This window comes from Labrus mixtus, chromosome 8, assembly GCF_963584025.1.
Source record: "Labrus mixtus chromosome 8, fLabMix1.1, whole genome shotgun sequence".
Classification (NCBI taxonomy): Eukaryota; Metazoa; Chordata; class Actinopteri; order Labriformes; family Labridae; genus Labrus; species Labrus mixtus.
The window spans coordinates 6,484,160-6,508,673 of NC_083619.1; the positions used below are offsets into that span (position 1 = coordinate 6,484,160).

At 41.2% G+C, this 24,514-nt stretch overlaps 1 protein-coding gene across 4 annotated transcripts; it reads right to left on the reverse strand.

The window, feature by feature from the left end:
• Positions 1-1,920: 1,920 nt before the first annotated feature.
• Positions 1,921-18,935, reverse strand: LOC132978697 (cyclic nucleotide-gated cation channel beta-1-like). 4 transcript variants are annotated; one of them, XM_061043966.1, is made up of 7 exons: positions 18,858-18,935; positions 8,031-8,990; positions 6,419-6,633; positions 5,835-6,044; positions 4,816-5,378; positions 3,883-3,974; positions 1,921-2,923 (listed from the first exon to the last, which is right to left on the reverse strand). In XM_061043966.1, exons 2-7 carry the CDS (start codon positions 8,862-8,864, stop codon positions 2,831-2,833), a joined length of 2,007 nt encoding a protein of 668 aa, XP_060899949.1. In that variant the 5' UTR covers positions 8,865-8,990; positions 18,858-18,935; the 3' UTR covers positions 1,921-2,830. The 4 variants fall into 4 exon arrangements, with proteins under 4 accessions (XP_060899949.1, XP_060899947.1, XP_060899946.1 ...); XM_061043964.1 differs by lacking the exon at positions 18,858-18,935 and adding an exon at positions 14,590-14,921 and having other exon boundaries at positions 1,921-2,963; XM_061043963.1 differs by lacking the exon at positions 18,858-18,935 and adding an exon at positions 14,590-14,919.
• Positions 18,936-24,514: the final 5,579 nt, after the last annotated feature.

Sequence of the window (24,514 nt, forward strand, 5' to 3'; positions counted from 1 at the left end):
TTCTTTGTGTTCTGTTTTCATTTATTTGAACTGTCAGAAGAGCTTCCTGTGACCGAGTGTTTTTTTTTATCTGTGTTCGAAGAAATTACCTTTATCTACTTCATCAAACTAGTTTGATGTATTTCATAATTCACTGTTAGCTCTTTTAAAAAATACTTAATTCTTCAAACAGCAACAATCTGGAAAATCACATGAAAACACGTTTTTGGTACAAGAAACCAAACGCTATAAAGACAGAAGGATTTAACTTCTGCTTGGTTTTTGTGTGAATGTAAACTCAGAATAGTGTTAGAAATGATTGTTTCACTTTATTTAACACAGACCACAGTTGTCAATAATGTTCATACTTCAGTAAAATGATAGAATCCCTGTTATTTTAATGGTTAATGTTATTGAAAATAACCAAATCTTCAGAAAATAACCTGCACCTCTTCAGCCACATTTTAAACCAAAAAGATGCCGCTAGAGAAATAAAGATCACTGTCCTAAAACACACAAATACATTGGCAGTGTTTGCAGAAATGTACCTGCAATTTTTTTACATTTAAAATGAACAATTTCCCAATATTTGAAACCTAGGACTTCTCCTTTTTTTGCTGCGATATCTAAAGACGAACAGTATCAGACAGACAAACCCAAAGCTGCCGCCAGACAAGAGAGAGAGAGAGAGAGGGGGCAGCGGAGGTCGCCGAATTCTGACGTTTCTGGAGTCATTTAAGTGTTTAAAAAAGATTTAAAAGTTATGTTTATGTCTCTGACAGCACTTTGTTGCAAATTAAAAATAGAGAGGTGAAATACTTATCTATTTAATAAGACAGGAGTTTGTCTGCCATTTTTGATAATTAAATACAAGAAATGAACTTGCATTAGGACTTCTATTTTTGTTGCCATGGTATCAAACAGGTATTGACATTGTTTGATTTGAACAGAATCATATCAGTGTTTGTAAAATCTGGTTTCATGAGAACTTAAAAACAGACTGGTGAGTGTTGCATTTGATTTTCAGCTTGACTTTCACAGAATAACAACGTTTTTTCGTTCTTCGTTTCTCACAGGGTGATTAGATGAGAGCGAGTATATTTACACATTCATGAAAGTAAAATCAAAATAAAGAGATTTTAAAGTGCTGCTGCAGTCTTTCGCTCACCCGTTTTCAAAAATATCCTCCTCCATTTTCTAATTTGACTTGAACTCTTGTTCACTGCGCAGAACATGTGAGTCCATCATCTAAAACAGCGAGTGAGCTGGACTCAAGAAATTGAACTCAAGTTAGCGGAGGATGGGTCATAATAACACACATCAGTATAAACATGCACACTCAGCAAACACATCCCTATAAAAAAAACATGGCTCACTTCCACTTTAAAATAATCCTTCTTTTAAGGATAAAAAGCTTTGAGGATTTATACGCTGAATTCATAAATATATGCAGCAAAAATACGATACAGTACATCTCTGTAGGAATCAACGCAGGACATAAAAATATGTAAAAATCTTTTCTTTAGATTCAAACGTCTGGTTCTTTCAGAAGTGCTTCAACATCAGCTGAGACTGCAGAGTCTCAGGTAGGCAGAGTTTGGTCAGGTTAAATCAATCCTAAAAATAAAACATCTGTCTGAAAGTTACACAGCATGCTCACGCTGCTGAAGCTCAAACAATCAGCTGAAAAACACGAGCTGTCAAAGAAACACAGAAACATAGACCCTCATTTTAAAAGTGTGTTCGGACCCCTAGTACCCAGAAAGAAAATAAAAGTGAGCCAAGTCCAGCCAAAAACTAACATCAATTGCAATTGTTTTTGATTGAACAGACTTATATCAGCTGTTCTTGAACCATCAAGTCAGTCTTTCCCACCTGAGTGTAAATCAACTCAGAGCTCAGGGTTGGACTGAAGGTTTGTTGAGCCTTCTTTGACAGTGACTTTGAAACTCTGGGTCGGAACATTAAGGATATAAATCATGTATTAAACTTAATATAATAAATGTTTGCCTTTTCTAGTTTCTGCTATGCATAGCTACATTATTTTAAAATGATGTTGTGTGCACTTGCTACGGTGGCTGTCAAAGGCAAACACTCATGACTTATATTTGGGAAATCACACTGCAAATACAGAAAAAAACACATCGCAGAAGTCAGTAACGATGCTGATTAGAAAAACTCAAGAGACGTGCTCCAGGCCTGTAGGGGGCGCTCAATGTAACTGTTAATGGTTGATAGGAGAAAGTGAGGGGTATGAGGAAGTGAAGAGTTTGGACCATTTTCCCCTTGTCTGCCGCCATATGTTAATACCTAATAAATAACTCACATTAACTCCGTGTCTGCCCAGTAAAGGTTTGAAAATCACCACATTCAGTCAGTTCATACAAATCCATAACTATCACAAACAGTGGTATCATAATTCATTCACATGTAGAAATAAAGGTGCAGCAAATATGAAATATTAAAGGAGGATACAGCAGGTTTTAACATGTGCTTCTACAAGTTTACATCAAATAGAAAATATAGGCCACATGTCAGAAACAGCTGTATTATTTCCAGTGCAATTCTATACTCTATAAATATTATTATAGTGACGCAGCTGGTGTGCTGGAGGAGTCCAAGTTACTAAATATGAAGAGAACTTTCTCCAGGTTGACATTTTGTTGTACAGTCTGTTTTCAGAAACCAGTCTGACTGTTTCTGTCATTAAAGCATCATCAACTCATCATATCATCCACCAATAAACAGACTGATGATCGTCTGACCCATCGTTCTGAACACAGAACCAACACTGCGATACACGACGGGTAACTTTGGCGTTACAGGGCTGACAGCTGAGCGCCGTCCATGATCACTCCTTCTTCTGGTTGGCTAACAGGGAGGCTTCCCATCGCTGTGCCATCGTGTTCTGTCGCCGCGGCACTGAGGAGAGGGAGGAGGGGAACTGGAGGGGGGAAGGAGGAGGGCGAGATTCAGCTGAACCACTGGAGTCAAAATGGATGATGGATGGATATTAGGAGGGATGGATTGTTGGATGGATGGATGGATCATTGAAGAGAGGGTTGGACAGTTTAAAATGATGATGGATGGATGGATAATGGATAATGAATGAAAGATGGATGGAGAATGGTTGGATGGATAGATGAAGAAATTACGCAATAGGACAGTTTGGATGGATGGATGAATAGAAGGATGGATGTATGGATTAATGGAAGGATGGATGGATGAATTGAGAATTGTTGGATGGATGGATGAAGAAATGTAGACAATAGGATAGTTTGGATGGATGGACGAACAGATGGACGAGTGGATGGATGACGGAAAGGTTAATAAAGAATTAGAGAGAGGATGGGACAGTTTGAATGGATGAATACATGAGTGATGACTTGATGAAAAAAAGTGTTCCAAATATTTGTTAAATTGTGAACTATTGAATAATAAAATTAATCAGTCCAACTGATTAACAAATTAGAAAGTTCACAATTATTAACAGCAACAAATGAATGAATGAGCAAAGGAAGAAATCAATGACCAAAGATAGTTAAAATAAAATATGATTGATATGCTGTGTGTGTTCATGAACAGAGTTAAAACAGTAAGCTGCAGTGTTACAGTTTACATTTATTATACAACATCAATGAGAGATATTCAATCTTTAGATGAATGTTACTGTAAAGACAGATTATATATAGACAGTTCACTCTATGAGGTTGAAGCTCAATTTATCAATATTTATATTTATATATATTTTTTAGCAGACCAAAGTAGTGCAACACAGACTGAATTTATTTCAGTTTTCAAATGAAAGGTGGCATTGCTCTGTATCTGTAGTAAACTTTTATATTGTAGACTATTTCCGTTGATTTGTTGTTTGTGTGTGTGCGTGTGTGTGTGTCAGTTCACCTTTTGGTCACAAGAAGAACTGGATCGTTCCATTTTACGAGTCCTAGAGGGGGAAGAAGGTGAGGAGACACATCTGTCTGGAACCTCTGGAACTGAAAAAAGAAAAATACAAATTTTACATTTTAATTATTTTCATATAAGAAGATTAACCATTAAGGCCTGTAATCACATGTTTTTGTTTCGCTGGCAGCACCCATGCAGTTAAGCGTTTTTTTGGGGCGTAACATCCTGAAAACAAAAACACCATCAGTGTCGCTGCCCTTGCAAACCTGGCAACCCACTGCACTCGTCTATGTCACCTCTCCTTTGCTGACCAATCAAAGTCAAAACAGATTGGTCAACAACAAGGGCAGAGGAAAAACTGATCTTTTTGGTCTTTCCAATGGCCAATTTCCAGGTGTAGAGCTGCTAATGCGAGGGCAGGATTCATTTATATGGTATATATTAATTTTATTGTTTTATTGGTCATATTTCCATGAATAAAAAAAAAATATTAAGCACACAGAGCTATTCAAATTGGCCCTTACAGTCACTCCTGAGAGAAGCAAATGAAAAGCCAACTTTTTGAAACATAGCAACAACAAAGTTATCAGCGCTGCCAGGTCAAAAAAAAAAAGGTAATTGACACAGAACCTTAAAGAAACAAAATTTTCCCCATGCACAAACTGTATTCAGTATTGAATTGTATGCTGTTCAGTGGATTGAGAAGGTAAAACACAACATCATCTGCAAACTGTTGAATGATGACTCTAACTAATAAAGTCAATCTGTATTAAACACTCTAACAGAAATCCACAAAGTGAATATTTTGGTTGTGGTGAAGAGGAGAAAAGTTACAGCAGTGAATAAAACAGCCTGCTTACTGATTTATTTGGTTTACTTTTTTAATTGAACTAACTTTTCTGGTATGTTTGTGGTCTTGACTGTACGTACCCTTATAGCTAATGTTATCGTTGAGGCCTGGAGACACCAGCACCGTGTCATACCGCTCCCTTCCCTTGCTCCACTCTGCCTCCCTCCTCCTCCTCCACATCTCCTCCCTCTGCCTCCTCCACTCCTCCTCCCTCTGCCTTACCATACGGATCTCCTGCTCCACCAGCGACTGGCTGCTCAGTGAGCGCAGCTTAAAGAACGGATTGGATGTGAACGTGCTCTCCTGTTTTTCAATGGGCACGGGGGCAGAGCTTAGGCAGAACTCAGAGGCGCTGCGAATGATAAGATTGGATGTTTCCACAACGATGACATTGGCAGAGGACACGGCATCGTGGCTCATAGGCCAATCAGAGAGGCCGCCAATCGCAGTGGTGAGTAGGCGGGTCCTCGAGGTAGGACTAGACGAGTCTGGCTCCAGGATGATGACATTATTGGCTGTCATCTCATGGTAGACGGACCGTGGGAGGGAAGAGGAGCAGGAGGGGGAGGGGGAGATGGACAGGGTAGGGGTACGACAAGCTGGAGGTCTGGGTGGAGATCGTCCTGTCTGCAGGGTTGTGGGTCTGACCGCAGAACAAGAAGAAAAGGACATTGGAAAAATCAGAAACAAGGGCAACATCAGACTTTCATTTATCACAAGGTTAAAAAATGTTTTAAAATGAAAACTAAAACTTTTTGACTTAATGTGAACACCATGTGCTCGTTCTTTCCTATGAAGAGGCTTAAAGATCACTGTGTACATAACTCTGTTTAAAGAGATCTAAAATGAAAATCATAATGGCTAGAATACTTCTTTCTACAAGTGGTAAATATGCGCTGACTATAGAAGGCTTTCCCTCAAACTTCATAGATGCTTTGAAAGTGTCCAATGGCTTAAGATGCACAGAACTACAGTAGACCTTCAGTCCCATCTTGGGACCGCTTACAGTCAGATTTTTTTGCATGGAGAACAGATTTCCCCTTACTATTTTAGTGATCTTTACTCGACCTAGTCTGGAACCTAGACCTATTTCTGTTACCTGGATATATTCAGGCCCTGAGCGATTATCCCCCTCTCCCTGCGGTGTCTTTCCTCTCTCTCCAAAGTCCGTCGGATCTCTCTCTCCACGGCGGTCTCTGGCTCCTCCAGGGGGCTGCGGTACGAGGAGTCATCCAGACCTGAGTCCTCTGAGCTGGGGGACAGGGTGGAGGACAGGGGGGGCTCTCTGGGCATGGGATAATGGAGCTCTCTTTGAAAGGAAAGAAAGAAACCTGGCTTTAGATAAGACATACTGAAAACTGAAACTTAAAAAAAAGGTACAAGATGTTTCTTTTTAATTACTCTTTTATTTTGGGCTAACATGTGCTCCAATCAGAAAGTAATATTCTGTCTTTTCATGGCACGTAGAGTTAGTTGTTAATTTGTTCATCTCACATATTAAATATCAATCTCACCGGTAGATATAAATAAATTATGGAACGACTGTTTTCGCGTTATGTTGTAGAGAAGTACATTTTAGGCTGCAACTAAGGAATCGAATTCGCCACTGACAGCTTCTTCTTTTTTTTGGGTTGGCAGGGCCCATGACCTTAATTCCAGAGCTTCTCATCAGCAGGTGGTTACCTGTGTTTGAGGCGGGGGCTGCGGGTCGGGGGGTACAGGGAGGAGTGGGTCCCCTGGAAACTCCCCGGAGATCTGAGTCCTGGTTTGGGCGTGGGTTGACCTTTGACCTCCGCCTCCATCTTCTTCCACTGGCGGCGGGCCAACAGAAAGTCGACATGCTCTGTGGAGACATTCTCACTGAGGGTCTCCTGGAGGACGCAGAAGTCTACAGGGACCTGCCACAGACCAGGATCAGGATTAACTCAGGTGTTACAGACTGATAAGAGGTATGAGGGAGATTTACAGTATTAACACAAATAACATTTTTGCTTGTGAGTGGTGATGTATGAATTTATTTTCCTTCCTTGTTTGCTTGAACAGCTGTGTTGTAAATATGAGAGTTAGTGTGACCAGTCAAGACAGACAGCCGCTAATAAGAAATAATGAATTCAGATACAGGCGTGACATGATGAGTTCTGGTTGAAGAATCTGATTAGTTCTCGTTAGTATTTCAAACTCAGAGCTTGCTGAACATGTTCACACAATAAGGAATGTGTCTGTTTCCTTCTTAAAACTTTAACCTCTAATAAAGAACTGCAAAACTATCAAAGCTGATGGGACCAAGAGTCACGATTCATCCTTTCAGATCCATCAGTAAACCAAACTCCATTTTCTCTGTGTTCATAACATCACCAAAGAAAACGTCGCATTATTCCAGGGAAAAACAAAGATTGTCAATGAAGCAGATAATGGAATTTGTTTTTTTTTAACGTTTAACTTTTTTACATTTAAAAATAAAACAAATGTGAGCATCAGAAATAATAAAAAGGTTATACTACGCTATTTTTTGAAGTAAGATTATTTGTAACATGATGATGCTGGTTGGAAGGCACTGGTCTGGTTAAAAATATCGATTCATCAATGCATTGCAATTATTGTTTTCCCACTTCAATATCCTGAGATCGATTTTGTTTTCGTTGTAATGAAGCCCCTCTCCACTAGGGGCACTGTGGGTGCTGTGAATTCAGGTCAGGCACAATTGTGCATTTAAGTTCATACTGTACTTTTATGTTTTATTATTTGTTTTTTAAAGAATGATTTAACGATAAAATACATTTTGAGTCAGTTTGTTCTAAACCTATACAAACAATGCACACGTAATTATTTAATAAATATCAGAAGGAACTGGGATGAGTTATCTGGGTATTCCTGTCATCTGTATGTATTATTAAATCAATATGGAAGCATATTAATCAATATCGAATCGAATCGATATCGAATCAATTCGTGACCCAAAGAATTGAAATCGAAATGAATTGGGAGGTTGTGGACAATACCCAGCTCCAAAAGGCACCCTGTTCTTAAAACAGGAGACAGCTCATAAAATGTTTTATTCTAACATTTATGTCACGTCTGTCAGGGCTTATTAAATGAACTTTTTGTTTGTTTAAATAAAGTTGATTCATCAACTCAGCGCAGGTATAGGACAGGTGTGCAGAGGTTAATGTTGTGTTGTAAGATGTTTTGTTGTGTCACTTGTCTGGGCATCGAGGATCAGTGATGTTTAGTTTAGCTGAAACACCTGAGAGACCTCCGAGGTGAACATGAAACAGAAAGCTGGGCGGGGTCTTACCCTCCTGTCGGGGTCGGAGGAGCTTGTTGTGGAGCTGCAGGAGGGAGACCTTAGGAACAGATCCCTCGCGCTCCTCATCGACTCCTCCTTCCTCTGCTCCCCTGCTCCAGTCTCTACTTCCTGCCCTCCTCCGTCCTCCTCCCTGCTTTCTCCCACTTCTCCCAGGTTGGTGACATCACAGGGGGAGGAGCTTGCCCAGTGGTCATCCCCTGTGTCACTGTCTGAGTAGACGATGGCGAGCTCGGCCTGCAGGCAGTCGCTCAGGTCGTCTCTGTTCTCCTCAGTGTGCTCTGATGGAGCAGGACACACGAGGAGGTCAGAGAGGAGGAGGAGCTCCTTCGTCTCTCCGTCTGTCTCTCCTCTCAGCCCGTCCTCTTCTTTAGTCTTCTCTCCATCTTTCTCCTCCGTCTCTCCTTCTTTTATTTCTCCTTCTTCTTCTCCCTCTAAAACTTCACTCTCAGATTTCAACCCATCTCCTCCCTCTGCTTCTCCTCTTCCCTCATCTTCTCTCTCTTTCTCCTCTTCTCCTTTATCGCCTCGTCTTTCATGTCCTCCCTCGCTCCCTCCTCTCTCTGTCTCTTCCCCTCCTTCCCTGTCTCCTCCCTCCTTCCCTGTCTCCTCCCCTTCTTTTGTCTCTGCTCCCTTCTTCTCTGAATCAAAAACGAGATAGTCACACTCGTCTTTTCCGTCTTCTCCCTCTGCAGCCTCTTCGGTCTCCTGCTCGTCTCCGTTTGGCTGCCGCCCCCTGTGGCCCTCTGGGTAATGGAGTTCCTGTGCTTCCTGGCTGTGCCAGCTCTCCAGATCAGTCAGCGGTGGTGACGAGCTGATCTCCATGGTATCTGGATCTGTTGGCTGTTCTGCAGTGGTGGGGTCGTTGACAGGGTTAATGTTACCTGAGCTACTGTCGTCGTGGTTACCGTCTGTCAGCTCAGGTGTCCTCCTTAAACCAGTTGTGGCTCTCTGTTGATACAAACAAACACTGAATTAAGAGCTGATTATTTATTCATGTTTTTATTTTTATTTTTTCTGACCAGACGTCTGTGGAAACCTTATGTTCTATGAAAGTGGATTTGAAACTGTTCAATTATTTTGACTGTAAATGTGTGAGTGTGGGACTGTGTGTGTGTGTGTGTGTGTGTGTGTGTGTGAGCTTCAGTAATAGGTCAGGGACCATGACACCTGTACTTTAAGTATGTTGTATGGATTGGTCGTGTTACATAAATCTATATTTTTAAAATATCTTTCTGAACTTTTAATTTATTGGTTACTGCGTACTGCGTGGCTTTTGCAACCTCTAAACTTGAGTCAAAAAGACACTATGTCTAATTCACAAATTACACACACAAAGGGTTAAGCGTTCCCCTAACTGTGCTGCAGAGCAAACAGTGTCTCTGTACACTTGGGTTAGGGTAAGGGTGCAGTTTGCATACTAAAACAAAGGCAGAGTCGACGTAATGAACTGACACAGGACAGAAGAAACACTGAGGGTGCGTTCGAATTGTCTCTTTTGCTTAGGAAGGTTCCAAACTGAGTGAAATGACCAAGAAGCATCTCTATCCAGGATAAGAGCCGTTCGAATTCTCTTAAAGCTAAGGAAAGGTGGGTCAATGCTTCCTTTATAACCTCCTTTAGCTTAGGATACACTGGACCACCCTTTACCAAAGGAGATGAGATATGCCGCCCCACAATTCCTTGTGGCTGCAACTTTTAAAGCGAGTCGCAACAATTCATTTCATACAATCATACTTATGTTGATGTTGATTTATGAGTGGACAGGAAGGTGATGGTTTCACTTTTGTTACTCGTAGCCTGGTATCCTATATGCCTTTTATTTAAATTCCAACCTTGTGGTAATTAGGATTATTTCACCAGTAAAATGGCACACGGGAACATTTTTTTAGTTGCGTTTTTTGTAGTCCATTTTCAGAAAAGTGTAGTTTCACCACGGCAGACCCACATCATTAACCTCCGCCGTCGCATACTTACGTAGGAGTGAAAATGCGGTCGGATTCTCAGAACAACGTGGCCGCCTTTCCCTAAAGGAATTCTATACGAATTCTCCTAACATCTTTCCTTAACCTCATGATGTTTTCCCCGAGGTTAAGGTAAAGAGGATAGTGAAAGCGGACAGGAGGGACAATCCCAATGCACCCTGACACTTAATACACAAGAAGTAATCAAGCAGGAGTGAGTCAAGCAAGATACAGGGGAGAGTGATGACAGCAATCAAAGTGGAGGGTGTAGCTCCACTTCATTTATCATGGAAACGTGCTGACTGTGAAATGTGTCCCCGGCTGAGTCCCAAATCACACACACTACATAGTGCACTCTACAGTGGATATGCCATTTTGTAGTGCTGTCTGAATTCTGAGTAAGCATGATCATACCCTAGATAATGCACTCATTGTATCCCACAATGCATTGTGAAAAGTAGTGTAAAACTGATTGTCTTTAACCAATCAATATATTCCATCATGCATTGCGGTGCAAAGTTTAAGTGAGTGGAAAGTGATGTTTGACAGCTCTCAATGACTGTAACTGTTGGTATCGGGTCAGTTTAGATGGTCTTGTATTAATGTTAATACGGTTTCTATATCAGCCAATAATAAGTCTCAACATCCCCCACACACATGTTCTTATGTTCTCTTTATGTGTCTTCACTGTTTTGCTTCCTCTGTTTAGATTCAAAAGCAGTTTGTTTCACTTTTCTGGCTAAACACTACTTCTGTTTTTGAAAGGTTTCTTTTTTGGCTTGTAATGCCTTTATTTTAGAGATAGGACAGTGGATAGAGTCAGAAATCGGGGAGAGAGAGAGTTGGGAATGACATGCGGGACATGAGCCACAGGTCCTGGGGCGCTCACTTGGAGGACTACGGCCTTCACACGCATGCATGCACACTAGGCTACCAGTGCACCCAACTAAACAGTACTTTAGTACTTTTGGTGGCAGCTTTGATATCCCCCTCAGGAATTGCTCTTGAGAAAATGTCCCCTTTGTTGTCCCCCCGCAAATAGTGCACACAGCCTGCTTGCTCTGCTGGTAGTAGCTCCAGGGAGGGTCAGTGTGTCTCTGAAGCTGCTCTGCTGCCACTCTATGTCATGTTGAGCTAACTAATATATTCCTATATTCATTTATGCAGCTTCAGAATGACCGGGCTGAAGATGACCTACAAAGTCAGAAACACTGCAGGCTGCACACAGACAGCTTGTTTTTTTTTTTAATCATCACTCATTTCTCATCTGGATCTATTTATATAACAGAATTTATTTTTGTTCCCATTAAACTTCAGGTTGTACTCCTCTAATGATGATGCATTTGTAATACTCAGGAAACATCTACTCTAATTCATTTAGAAACACATCGGGTTTGTCACGAGTTTATAAAGACACAGCTTCAACACTAAAACAGGTAAAGCAACACACACACACACACGCACACACACACACACACACACACGCACACACACACACACGCAAAGTGTTTCTATAAATGTTGAGGAGCCTTCAGATGGTTGCCGTGGCGACGATGCGTTGGCTGTGAGTGGGTTTGCAGATTATTATGGTCTGTGGTTTCGGGCATGTGCTGGTGACAGGCTGGAGGTGTTGCTATGGTAACACAGAGTCTAGATGCAGAGGTGGGCGTGCTAAAGTTGCTCCTCTCTCAGTGAAGTCACCGGCACACTGAAACAACTCTCACTGACATGTACGATGATTCTGTGATAAATACAGTATGATAACAGTGATGATGATGATGATGATGATAACTAAACTATAAACATGTGAACTTGTAGATATCTCAGTGTTATGATCTCTAACCTGAAACAGTCAGAAGTAAACTTGACCTGACAGGCCTGCAGACTGCCTGTCAGCCTGAGCAGACTTCAGATGGTTCAGGTAGGGATCGGATCAGTGATTCCTCGCTGCACACCAGAGTACTTGTGTCAACAGGACACCTGAAAGCTGGCAGAACACCAGACACACCTCAACCGACAGCTTTTACAGCCTCCAGGTGGAAACTGAATGATGCATTTTTTAAACAGAGCCTTCGTTATAAGAATAAACTGTTTCATGTCGGTCCGTGCAATGATTGTGTTCCTCTTGAATCATTCTTCACTGAGACAAACTTTAATCATGAAGTCCAGTCATTAAATCATCACAATGCTCTGCGGTGTTCACATTTTCATTACTTTGATCTTAATACCACCTGAAGCTCAGTGGTTAGAATGATTGAGAGCAGTCTCCGTTGTGTATGCCCACTTCTAAATCCCCTCTGATGCATTATTCAAAAGTAAGCTGCAATGTTTTTCCTTGAAGGGCAAAGGAGTGACCAACCCTACTCTGTCTCTAATTGGCTGATACCCGTTGCCTTCATTGGTCCGTTCAGAGGAGCAGTTAGGGTGGGTCGTACTTTGATAATACCGGATACCTAGCGACGCAAACGTAACTGGCTGTGCCACTTTTTGTTTCCAATCTTTTCATTGTCATGAGGTCATAATCATGCATGGTAAGTGAACACAGTTTGTGGAGTGCTGGTTTGATGATAAAAGACTCCTCAATGAAAGACAAGTGACCAGAGGAGAGACTCATGGCCTGTGTCTGTACTTCACAACTATCAACCGTTACCGCAGGATGAGATCTTAACTAGCGAAGATAGCAGGATTAGAAACTCCACATGGTGAAAACAGATGGTACTAAAAGAGCTACACATGGTGCTGAACAGAATGGAAATCATCCCAAAAGGAAGAACATTTAAAGCATTTGTCAGAGAAAAACATTCTGAAGGTAAACGCACTTGAGCTTGTATAGCTCTTTTCTGACTACTCAAAGATTTGTGCTTTTACACAGCCGGTCACACCTACACATTCACACACTGATGACAGATGCTGCTGTGTAAAATGACCATAAGAAGTAACTCATCCATTCATACGCAACGGATGAAGCAGCAGGAGCAACTTGGGGTTAAGTGTCTTGCCCAAGGACACATCGATCATGTGGCTGGAGGATCGAACCCCTGATCAACTCTACCAACTGAGCCGCAGCCGCCCCGGTGGGATTTCATGGTAATCCTTGATGGAACAAAGTGTGTCCATTAAGTTGTGGACTTAGGTTTTTTATCACCGACAGGTTCAGATTGTTATCTAAAGTGTGTGACGGCATTACAGAAAGGATCCTACAGAGACAGACCTTTTTGTTAAAGAGGAAGATGATTTTATTTAACCAGAAACAGATGTTACATACCTCTTTACCAACACACCAGACTACGTTTATAAAAACAGAAATTTGAACTCACAGAACACAGAGGTTGTTGTTGCAATGCTGCCTTAATCAGTTTGTTTGTGTCATCATGTGTAAGACATGATTTGAGATCTAAGCAAACACAAAAGTCACACTGAGGCAGAAGCAGACCAACAACCTCCTGTGTTTTTAAAGAAGGTGATGCGTCATCCATGTCTGGTTGAAAAGATTGTTTTATCCCTTCTTCATGGCGACCTACGTCCTGACACTGAGTGCCTGCACAAGATAAAGCCCTCTGCTGCAGTCATGACCGAGGCTGAATGAGGAGATTTACTGAGTGTTCATAACGTCTGCAGTCCTCCAATCATTTTTCTCTAAAGATAAATCTTCAATTTGTCGAGAGAGAGGTCAAAGCATCTGGGGGAGGATTTCAGCTCTCAGCTCTAATCCCGGCATCCGATCACTGCCTGCCTGGATGTGAACCAAGATGGTCGACATTTTCAAAACTTTTTGATTCCACCACGTGTTTTAAAAATGACGCAATCTGTGTCAAACAGTACTGAAGCTTTAAAAAAGGAGGACAGGTGAAGAAAAACTACAGATACAAATCTACAAATCGTCAGTCATATTTCCAACAAAACGCCCTGCACATTGTCTAAATTGTGCATAGGAGTTCACCTGTTATTCGGTAATAAAAACAATAAATGAACTGGTAGGTGTCAATATAGTTTGCATTTTTGTTGCCATGGCATCAATACTGTTTGATTTTCTAGTAGGCTATCAAAGTTTCAATTCTGCTGTCATGACATCAGAACTCTGAAGCCAGTACACTTAGTGTGGAATCTCTGATTACCCTCAACTCAAACATCTGGAGACAGCGTCATCATCATCATCTGTGTGTGGGTGTGTGTGTGTGGGTGTGTGTGAGGATTACTGATCAGCTTTAGGCCTCATGTGTTTTATAGAAGATGACGGGTGGGATGATGAGTGAAGCAGTGTTGTTCAGTCAGACAGCAGTTCTATACGGTCCCTGCTCGGATCTGTTCTCATCACTTCTAATGATCCTGTTCTGTCAGAGGAGTGCTGAGCCATCCTCTTACATAACGCACGTCCTCACACCGGGCGAAGCACCAGAATCGTGACAGATAAGCGCTCGTACAGAAGCCAAGACACTCGCTATTTGATGGTAGCTCGAGCTATATAAGCTTAAGCCTCGCGCGCATGCACACCTCGCGCACAGGCTGCAGGACGGCCGCCAAACACCGTCCCCTATAATCTGCAGCCGGAGCACAATGAGCTCTGTGATGCGTTTTTTTAAACCTACCAGCAGCTTCCAGCACAGCAGCCAGAACGAGATCATCTCCAGCCGGCCGCGGCGCGCGCATTCCTCTCCACCTTGCTTTCCCAACGGCAGCGCGAGCAGCCAGGCGGCCACCCGCTGGCGCGAGGATGGACGCATACAGGATGCCGCTGCGGCGCGTGGAAATGTGTGTGTGTGTGGATGTGTGTGTATGTGTGTGCGTGGCGGAGAGAGAGAGATGAGAGAGAGGAAACAGAATATATATCGACCTGATCTGTTCTGATGTTCGTGAAACAGAGCGGAAGAGATAAATCATATTGACAGTATTCTCTCTCTCTCTCTCTTTCTCTCACTCTCTCTCTCTCTCTCTTTCTCTCTCACTGCAGGGCGTGCTGCACTCGGACCCCCCCCAACACTGTTATAGATAGCCTATCTATCTAACAAGTGGGCTAGTCCAGCAGGGACACGACTTGCTTCAGTAAATCATGGTCTAATCCGATACATTATTGGTGACGTCACAACTCTGCGCAACCAGAACATGAAGTTTGTTCCGCTAGAATATTATTTCAATATTACAGCTTTTTAATGCAGGCTAAAATAAGAAGCAAACTTTACACTTTGGACACTCTTTACATGTTCTGGGTCTAAACCAGTAGGGGAAAAAGGTGAGTTTCATCAGCAGACTGCAAAATAAAATACATGGTTTAAAGTTATTTTTCAGCTGTCACATCTACTGAACCCAACGTTTGTATAAGAAAAAAAAAGAGTTCAGGTTTAGAAATTGAAGAATTGTCCTTTAAACATTTTTATGTGTAAGCGTGTTGTCACAACACAGTCCTAAAGATCTTCTCTGACTCATCGCATATCAGAACCAGTGCTGTGGTTTTAGGTCTTTATGGATCCTGGTTCTGTTAATGGGGTCTTTAGAGTGTCTGATTCATATTTAAACTGTTTACTTTGTTAATGCAGAACTACTCTTATTCAAAAAGTCTTCAGCAGTGGAGGGTTCTTCCACTTGACCAGCTGTAGAAAATATATTATTCTATTAAAAATCAAATGGTGGGAATACCGGTTTCACAGCAACAACAATAGAAGCCATAGACACCCAATATTTGGTGATTTATTGTTTGTAATTAACAAAACGTTTTGACAAGAAGGAGGAGCTGGAGAGGATCGGGGGTTCCCCTCACTCCTCTCCAGCTCCTCCTTCTTTTCCAAATGAATCCAGCTGAATCCAGGAACAACCGGGTCAATATCTATCCCGGTTTTAATTTGGCATGCTTTCAGTGAATATCGATGTATCAGTGTTCGTGCTCTCCCTCATCGCCCCGGGTGTGCAGGTTTCAGACAGGTCAATATGAAGCCTGGTGCATGCTCAGAGGGTCTCACATGGAGCACACTCACTGCTGTAAAAAAAGAGTGCACTGTAAAAATATTGCTGTGTTAATATTGAAATAAACCATGTTGTTATTATAAGCATGGTTGGCAGAATCTTCATCCACTGCCATCAGGTCTGTTTGCATCTATTCAGCTACTGATCTAAGAGATGTAAGATTGTGAGGGATTCAATCGCTCCTTTCCAGCTTCTCCTGCTTTTCCAGAAGTTACCAACGTTTATGTGTAACTTACACAGTGCTCTTTCTCTCTTAGATAAAAATATGACTGACGATTTTCAACCTTCCTCACTGTGATTTCCTATCAGAGGTCACTGACTGGATCACACCTTTAATAACGTAGTTACCTGTAATCCTGCTTTATGTATACATGATAAAGATTTAAAATAATAACATGAATGATGCATGCAGAGGGTTTTCTTTTTCAACACTGAGAATCATTACATGCTTTAGTCTTAGGCTGATGACAGACAAGGTCAGAGAGAGATGAAACTGTGTGTGTGCGCAGACACACACACACACACACACACACACACACACACACACATGAACACACACATCATTGACAAGTTGGATGGAGCATTGGCACAGATTGGTTCACAGATCAGAGCAGGAACCTTTTTTCTTTTTTCTTTACATGTTTTCGGTGTTTAATTGTTATTTTCTCTTATAGTTTATTTATCCAGGGAGAGATTTTTTTGATTGATTTGATTTAATTGTATTATTGTGTCATGCATAAACAGAATTCCCAGCACAGTCTCACAACACACCATCATTGATACAAAGAGAGCAGAAACCCAAAGTAGACACTAAACAATAGAAACACTGAGAGAATAAACCATTGTAACGTTTCTTTAGAGACAAAAGTGACTGACTTATAAACACTGAAAGTACCCAACTGTTCTACCCTGTCGCCATCAGAGCAGAACATACATTTCATTAATCAAAGGTGTTCTTAACTCATCATAAAAAAGGACTTTACAAAAGAAAATGCAGTTCATTCTCCACTTCTCCTTAATCACAAATCATTCACAAAGTCTGAGTTCCTCCGGGGAGTTTTTAAATCTGACAACTTGAAGAGCGAGAGGCAGTAACCTCCTGTAACCTAACATCAATGAGTCCTTGATAAGTTTGCTTCAAGATAACATTCAGTGACATTATCGTGCTTGATTTGAATATATGTCTGTAAAATGTTTCTTTAACAATATGTCACATAACCATTTCTCTTCAAATCCCTCATGTAACCTTTTCTTTTGTCTTCTCACTGCATGGTAAAGATCTAACTCAGATTCTCCAAAAACAGCACAAACATAATTCTGCACTTAACTCCAAAGAAGGATCAAACACTTTCTGATCAGACATTGTGTTTGCTTTGACCTTTTTTAAGCTCTTGTTTCAGAGTAGGTACTCTCCAAGCACAAGAGGGACGTAAGTACACAGTGATTGGTCCATACATCAGTGTGTGTTGATTGATCGAACACAAGAGCCAATCCAATACCGCCAACAGACATTTTTAAATCCCTCCGTTAAAAACAGTCACTATTTTAAAAGGCTCTTCAAATCATTAAAAATGGGGAAAAGACGCAAAGTAAAAGTAACAACAACTCTTTCAAACTCAGCTATGTTCATAATAAACCCAATCACACACAACAAACACACAGCTCCCACCACGGCGTCCTCCATATTTTCAGTTATGTTGCGTAAGTGATGTTGCTATAGCAACTCTTGGCTGTCTTACGTCACTTTAAAGTTCATATCATCCATCACCAGGAAAAAACGTCCCCATAGTGTGTAGTTCTCAGGAAACTCCCCTAGTAGATAGTTCCTCTTCAAAACGTCACCAGAACTGTTTGGTCCAAAAACACATAGTGTCTCTGTTTGTGAGTAGTCAAGTGATCCATTTTACAGTCATTAGTGGAAGATTTGTTCCCTTTCAATGCAAATCAGCCTCACGGTAAAAATGATCGAATTCACAAACAGCCACACACCGTTAGAGTAAAACAAAACATTCTGCTGAGAGTTGGTGGTAACTGCGCCGCAGCATTTATAAGTGATGTCGTGCTCAAACTGTCCAGTGATCCACCTGTCTATGACTTAGAAATGCCCTCACAATCAAGTTAGAAAAGTTTCCCCTCCCCTCCTCCAACTCATCATCTTTAGTTATTATTGGCCGCAATCCATTCTTAGTGAATCAGGCCCTCAATGACTGTTAGCTCTGTCCATGGTGCTGAAACACCAGGCTACAATTCACATGCACACACACACACACACACACACACACACACACACACACACACACACACACACACACACACACACACACACACACACACACAAATCACTGGAAGTTAAACTGATCAATGGGACATTTTTCAGAATCTGTTTTCAGAATAACAGGATATGTTTTTAGACTGTCAGATAAATGGATTAGATTGATTTGTTGTATGAAAAACTTGTAAGATTATCAATACAAAGACCAAACATGTGATGTGACATGTGACATGTGAGCTATAAAGACTGAGTGCAGCTGCATGTCAATGTCCACTGGGAGAAATATTGAAAAGTCTGTAAAATGTAAGTACGAGCTGTCAGACTTCAGTGTGATGAAGATAGATTCACACATTCAGACCAGATAACGACCCGACTTCACACCAAACACACAGCAGATCATCTTATTCTTCATCCATGGTTCAAAACTCTGAAGAACACAGAGGAACAAACCTCTGCTTTAACAGAAAAACAGGACTAAAACAGTCTTCTATCATCACTGTATCACTGTAAGAGAGCACTTAGCAGAGAGCTCAGAGGACATGAGGGCACAAGGACATCAGCCGAGGCGAAGTGAGGACAGGTGAGAACACAAGGACAGGTGAGAGCATGAGGACAGGTGAGCCTTACCTGCTGATCCAGAGGTTAGAGGAGCGATGTATCGACTGGAGAAACAAACCACTCCGTCTCTGAAGCCCAGCTGTTCTCCTCTGCCTCATATTATCCCTGTCTTTACCCTTTATACCCCCCCCCCCTCCCCCCCCCCCCCTCGTGCACACACATCAGTGCCAGCAGGGGGGGAGCGTGTGTGGGCAGCAGCCAATCAGAACACAGAAGCTTTAGTGACATTAGAGACGCACACATGTTCACACTTTCACACTGACACACTTTTTATAGGACGGATACAGGCATTCAAATGATCACACTCACACACACACCTACACACACGTACACACACACACACACACACACACACACACACACACACAAAAGCACACACACATCTGCCCTGTGTGAGCGTCTGATCCGTCCGTTGTGAGGATTAGTGTGTTGTTGTTATTCTGACGTTAAACTGAACTCCATAATCTCTCTGACTCTGGCTCCTCTCTGGGCCTGATGCTCTGATTTCATGTTTTTATGATTTCATGTTTCATATCGAGATGGAGAGCTTTGATATCAAACTGATTTAGACGCCGTGTCGTGTGAGGCAAGACTGTTATGTAATAAACTGATGTATAGTGTGATGTCACACCAGTGTAGAATTTGTACTGTGAGCGGTTACACAGAACGACACATGAGCAGGAAACACAGAGAAAACAAAAGCCCCCCCGAGCAGCACCACACGGAGATATCAAGCATGTAAAGATAAATAATGGATCATGATAAAAACATTCAAACACATTGAACATGTAAAGATAAAAGCATTAAGCATAAATACAGACAAAATATCACCCGAATCTCAGTTCAGTGGTGATAATGAGCAAACTAAATGATTATTAAAGCATGAATATTGTCATGTTTGGTCTTCTTTTGTTTTTTGTATATTTCATATTTTAGATTTCCTTTCTTGTTTTATTTTGTCTCATTCTTCCCTGGTGTTTCTTGTTTCCCTTGTGTCTTTCTTTATCTTAATGTTTCCTAGTTAAGTCTTTAGTATTTCCTGTTTTATTTTGTAATTCTTGTCCCAATGTGTTTCTTGTCTTTTCTCACTTCCTCCCTTTGTCTGATTTCCCTCCATGCTGATTGTCCTGATTGTCTTCACCTGCGTTGTTAGTCTCACCTGTGTCTGTTTAGTGTCAGGGTGCATTGGGATTGTCCCTCCTATTTCCTTTCACTATCCACTTTACCTTAACCCCGGGGAAACGTCATGAGGTTAAGGAAAGATGTTAGGAGAATTCATAAACCACGTTGCTCTGACAATCCGACCACATTTTCACTCAGCCAGGTAAATATGAGACGGTGGAGGTTAATGATGTGGGTCTGCCGTGGTGAAACTACAATATTCCGAAAATGGACTACTAAAAGCGCATCTAAAAAACGTTCCCATGTGCCTTCTTACCGGTGAAGTAATCCTAATCACCACAAGGTTGGAAATGAAATAAAAGGCATATAGGATACCAGGCTACGAGTAACAAAAGTGAAACCATCAGCTTCCTGTCCACTCAGAAATCAACATCAAAATAAATATGATTGTATGAAATGAATTCTTACATTTAAGCAAGATATTCATATACTAATTGTTTTAGGCAAACAAATATAAAACTGCACAAAGTATTCTTAAGAGAATGAAATATGTTGAATTAAACATCATCTGGATAAAAATGTCTCTTATCTTTTTATCTCTTACATGATCTGAGCCCCTTTATGGTCATCGTTAGTTTTCGAGAACAGTTGGAGGAGCGACTTGTTTTAAATGTTGCGGCCGCAAGGAATTGTGGGGCGGCATATCTCATCTCCTTTGGTAAAGGATGGTCCAGTGCTATCCTATGCTAAAGGAGGTTATAAAGGAAGCATTGACCCACCTTTCCTTAGCTTTTAGAGAATTTGAACGACTCTTATCATGGCCGCCACTTAAATGCTTCTTGGTCATTTCACTCAGTTTGGAACCTTCCTAAGCAAAAGAGACGATTTGAGCGCACCCTCAGTGTTCCTGTCCTCTTGTTGTTACTTCATTGTCAGATTTTCCCCGTGGTCATACGTCTACTTACCTTTACCAGTTTTCTCTTTGTAGATTTTTTTTAGACTTCAAATTCATGTCAGACTTGATTTTTCTCTCTACATAATAATATGTTCAACATACATACATGCACTAATCCAGTTTGATAAGCATAAATAATTGTCTTAATAACCTTTTTTAATTATATCTCTAACGGTCCTGTGTTTAGATATTCATTCTAAGTAATGGGTAAAGAAAATACATTTCACACTTTGCTGATAAGTCATATTTTGGTTACAAAATATGTACACCTGATTTCATACTCATCAGTTCATACTGATTTTCTAGTTCCCTCACTGATTGAATGTTTGATTATGGTCGATTAAATACTTGAAGATTTACTGTTTTAGAAAAGAATCCTTAGGGGACAAAGAGTTCACGTTAGAGAAGGAGGGAGAGGACTTAATGGAAAGAAGAAGAGGAAAGCTCCCTCTCCTCTCGTAGAGTACAAGTTGTTAAGTATAGTGCCCTTCTGACAAAGACTTTCTGGAGAGATGCCCTGCTCTCTTCTCTGACACTCAGGTTAATCCAGTGTCTCAGTGTTATAGGTTGCATTTTGAATAATGAAATATATTGTTGGCATCTCTCTCAGTTCATCTGCCTCATACTTTGAAAAAAGAAACCACTCCAATATAAAGATCAGACATTCTCTGATAATATGTCAGTAAATGTTAGCTCTTTCACATCAAATTATTCCAAAAAATTATGCAGAGATGCTTCTGCTGCATGTGAATTCATCTGTCTGCTATCCACAGCGTGTTATTAAGAATTGAGTTGTTGCTTTCATTTCATAATTAACGATTACATGTGAGGCTGCGAGCATTAAAAACGTATTAGCTGAGCGCATTGTTGATTTTTTTTGTTGTTCTAACTAAAACTTTCATACAAATACAATTTTAAGTTCCTGTAAAATGAAAGTTCTTGTGCCCCAAATCGTCCAATGATTGCTCTTGAATGAGACACATCCCTATAGTGAAGACGCTGATGTCTGTAGAAGTTTATATAAAGATCAACTTTTCCGACATGCTAGTAAAGACCAATATGTTTAAATAGAAAGACTCGGTTTCCCATGATGCTCAACTTTTCTAGTCCAGCGACACGACCCTGAAGCAGTTTAGACTGAGTGTTTATGGATGTGGTTTGGTTTGCTGATGTGATTAATGAAAGATGCAATAAATAAGATAAACCTATTCTAAAAGATGACATCATCTTACCAATGTTTACTGACAAACATCAGGTTTATTTACCTGATGACAGGAAACCAGAGAGAGAACACCTGCACTTTAAAAAAACCAAAAAACTACACCTATGTGAACTGATGACATCACCTGTCCGTATGAGTGTTGTCTCTGCAGCAGAGAGTGTGCTGCACTCTGTCGGCTGGCTGGGGCAGGGTCAGGTTATGGTTATGTAATTCTGTTCAAGTTGTGTCCAGTAAAGATTAGAAATTGTATAACAGAAATTATGCAAGTGAACGCTGCTAACATTCTGGCAGCAACGTGCTTTTAGAATTATGAATTTATTTCTGTAAATGTTTTTTTCTTCTGGTATTACATTCACAGTGCACAGATTTAGACTTGATTAAGATACTTGACTTGAATAAATCCTGTGTGTGTGTGTGTGTGTGTGTTTGTGTGTGTGTGCGCGCGCACGTGTGTATATAATGTGAAAAAAGTTTGGTAAAAAAAGGAATCATTGGAAGAGCTGACTGTCACTGCTTGTTTGCATATAAATGTGAGGAATAAAAGAAAATAACAGGTTGGAGGACACTTTATTGGACAGGATTGTTGAAAATATGTTTAATAAATAAAAAGATTGTTTCATGAAAAATAAATGTTTGTGCTGTGTTTCAAAACGTCTAAGAGCTGTACAAACTGCTTCAGTCTCCAGACAATAATATTTAACATTTCAACATTCCTGAAACTTCAAAAACGGTTCAACAAATTTAAGGATAACTAACATATCAAAGTCTACATAATAATAATAATAATTAACACATATTAATATTGAATCAAACTATTTACATGGATTGGACTCACAACTTGAAAGTCTTTCTTAATAATATTCATGACGAGCTGGAGGAGTGTCATTTAGGGCTGAAAGTGCCGCAGCCATGCGTCCACACAGCTGCTCCCCACACTGTGAGTCAGGCTGAAGCTGGGTGTCTCCATCATCCGACCCCGGTGTGTCATATACTGGCTCAATGGTGTCTCCATCTAAGAGGTAGAAAGTGTGCAGAATGGCACAAGAAGCTACCACCTCCTCAGCAAACACAGGGCTCACTTCCAAGGCCTTGAAGAATATGGAGCTCCACCAGTTCTTTATTCCAAATGCCCGCTCAATAACAGAACGGGTCTTTGCATGGTGCCTGTTGATCCCTGGTGCAGCGTTATGAGGGTGACTGGTCGCAACATACGGGGATATTACGCAAAATGCTGTAGCATTGACATGAGAAAGGCTTTGAACAAACAGAGGGCTATTTTTTCTTAAACTCTTGAGCAGTGAACTCAGCCTAAAAAACTGACACTGGTGGTCACACCCAGCTTGCATTTGAATATAAAAGATGCATTTTCTGTTCAAGTAGAATTGAGCATCAGCACTTGGGGGCTTAATTCTGATATGGTAGCCATTAACGCGGTCAAAAGCACTGGAGAATGCTGAAGATCCAGCCAGGTCTTCAAGGCCAGTACTAATTCATGGGAGGTCATTGTGGGGTGGAAAGTTGATGACTTTGTTCTTTAGCTCAATGTTTTACTGAGAATCCCTGTGATCTATGTCATGTTCAGTGGCGCATGGGATGTGAAAGGCTCGGGAAACCTGAGGCGGCACTTGCCAACTAAAAAAAACAAAGGAAGAACCTTGATTGATGACCAGCTAACTTTTAAGGTTCAAGTAGCCTCGATTGCCCGGTCATGTCGATTTGCCCTGTACAACATCAGGAAGATCAGACCTTACCTGTCAGAACACGCTACACAGCTCCTGGTACAGGCTCTTGTGATATCACGCATCGACTATTGCAACTCTCTACTGGCAGGTCTTCCTACATGCACTATCAAACCTCTGCAGATGATACAAAATGCAGCAGCACGACTGGTCTTCAACCTTCCTAAAAGAGCACATGTCACTCTGCTGTTCATCTCCTTACACTGGCTCCCAGTTACTGCTCGCATCAAATTTAAAACTCTGCTGCTCGCTTACAAAACAGCGACAAAAACGGCTCCTCCTTACTTTAACTCTCTCATCCAGGTCTACACTCCCTCCCCTCCACTACGCTCTGCCAATGAAAGGCGTCTGATCCAACCTTCACAACAGGGTCCTGGGTTCACGGGAGATATTACAGAGATATCATATGAAATCAAAGTCGAAGTGAAGCGAAGGGTAATTGTGCATCGGCATCGGAGTGTCAGAGCCAAAGTTTGGGGCTGACGCCTCATGAGGAGTGTTAATCCAACACTGTGTTTTCCTCCCAGCGCAGATGGGGGTGTGCCTCGCTCCCAGTGCTTAATGGATAGCTTTGCGCCTCTGCAACTGTGCAGTCCCTGATGTGTGTTTAAAATCTCCATGTTACATT

What these genes read in the sequence shown, in the direction of transcription:
- LOC132978697 (XM_061043963.1), bottom strand. Translation starts at nt 14,724, where the DNA reads ATGCGTCCATCCTCGCGCCAGCGGGTGGCCGCCTGGCTGCTCGCGCTG. An exon ending in CCTCCGACCCCGACAGGAGG is followed by an intron (nt 6,634 to 8,030) that starts GTAAGACCCCGC and finishes GGTCTGTGGCAG; the next exon opens with GTCCCTGTAGACTTCTGCGT. An exon ending in AGCCCCCGCCTCAAACACAG is followed by an intron (nt 6,045 to 6,418) that starts GTAACCACCTGC and finishes TTCCTTTCAAAG; the next exon opens with AGAGCTCCATTATCCCATGC.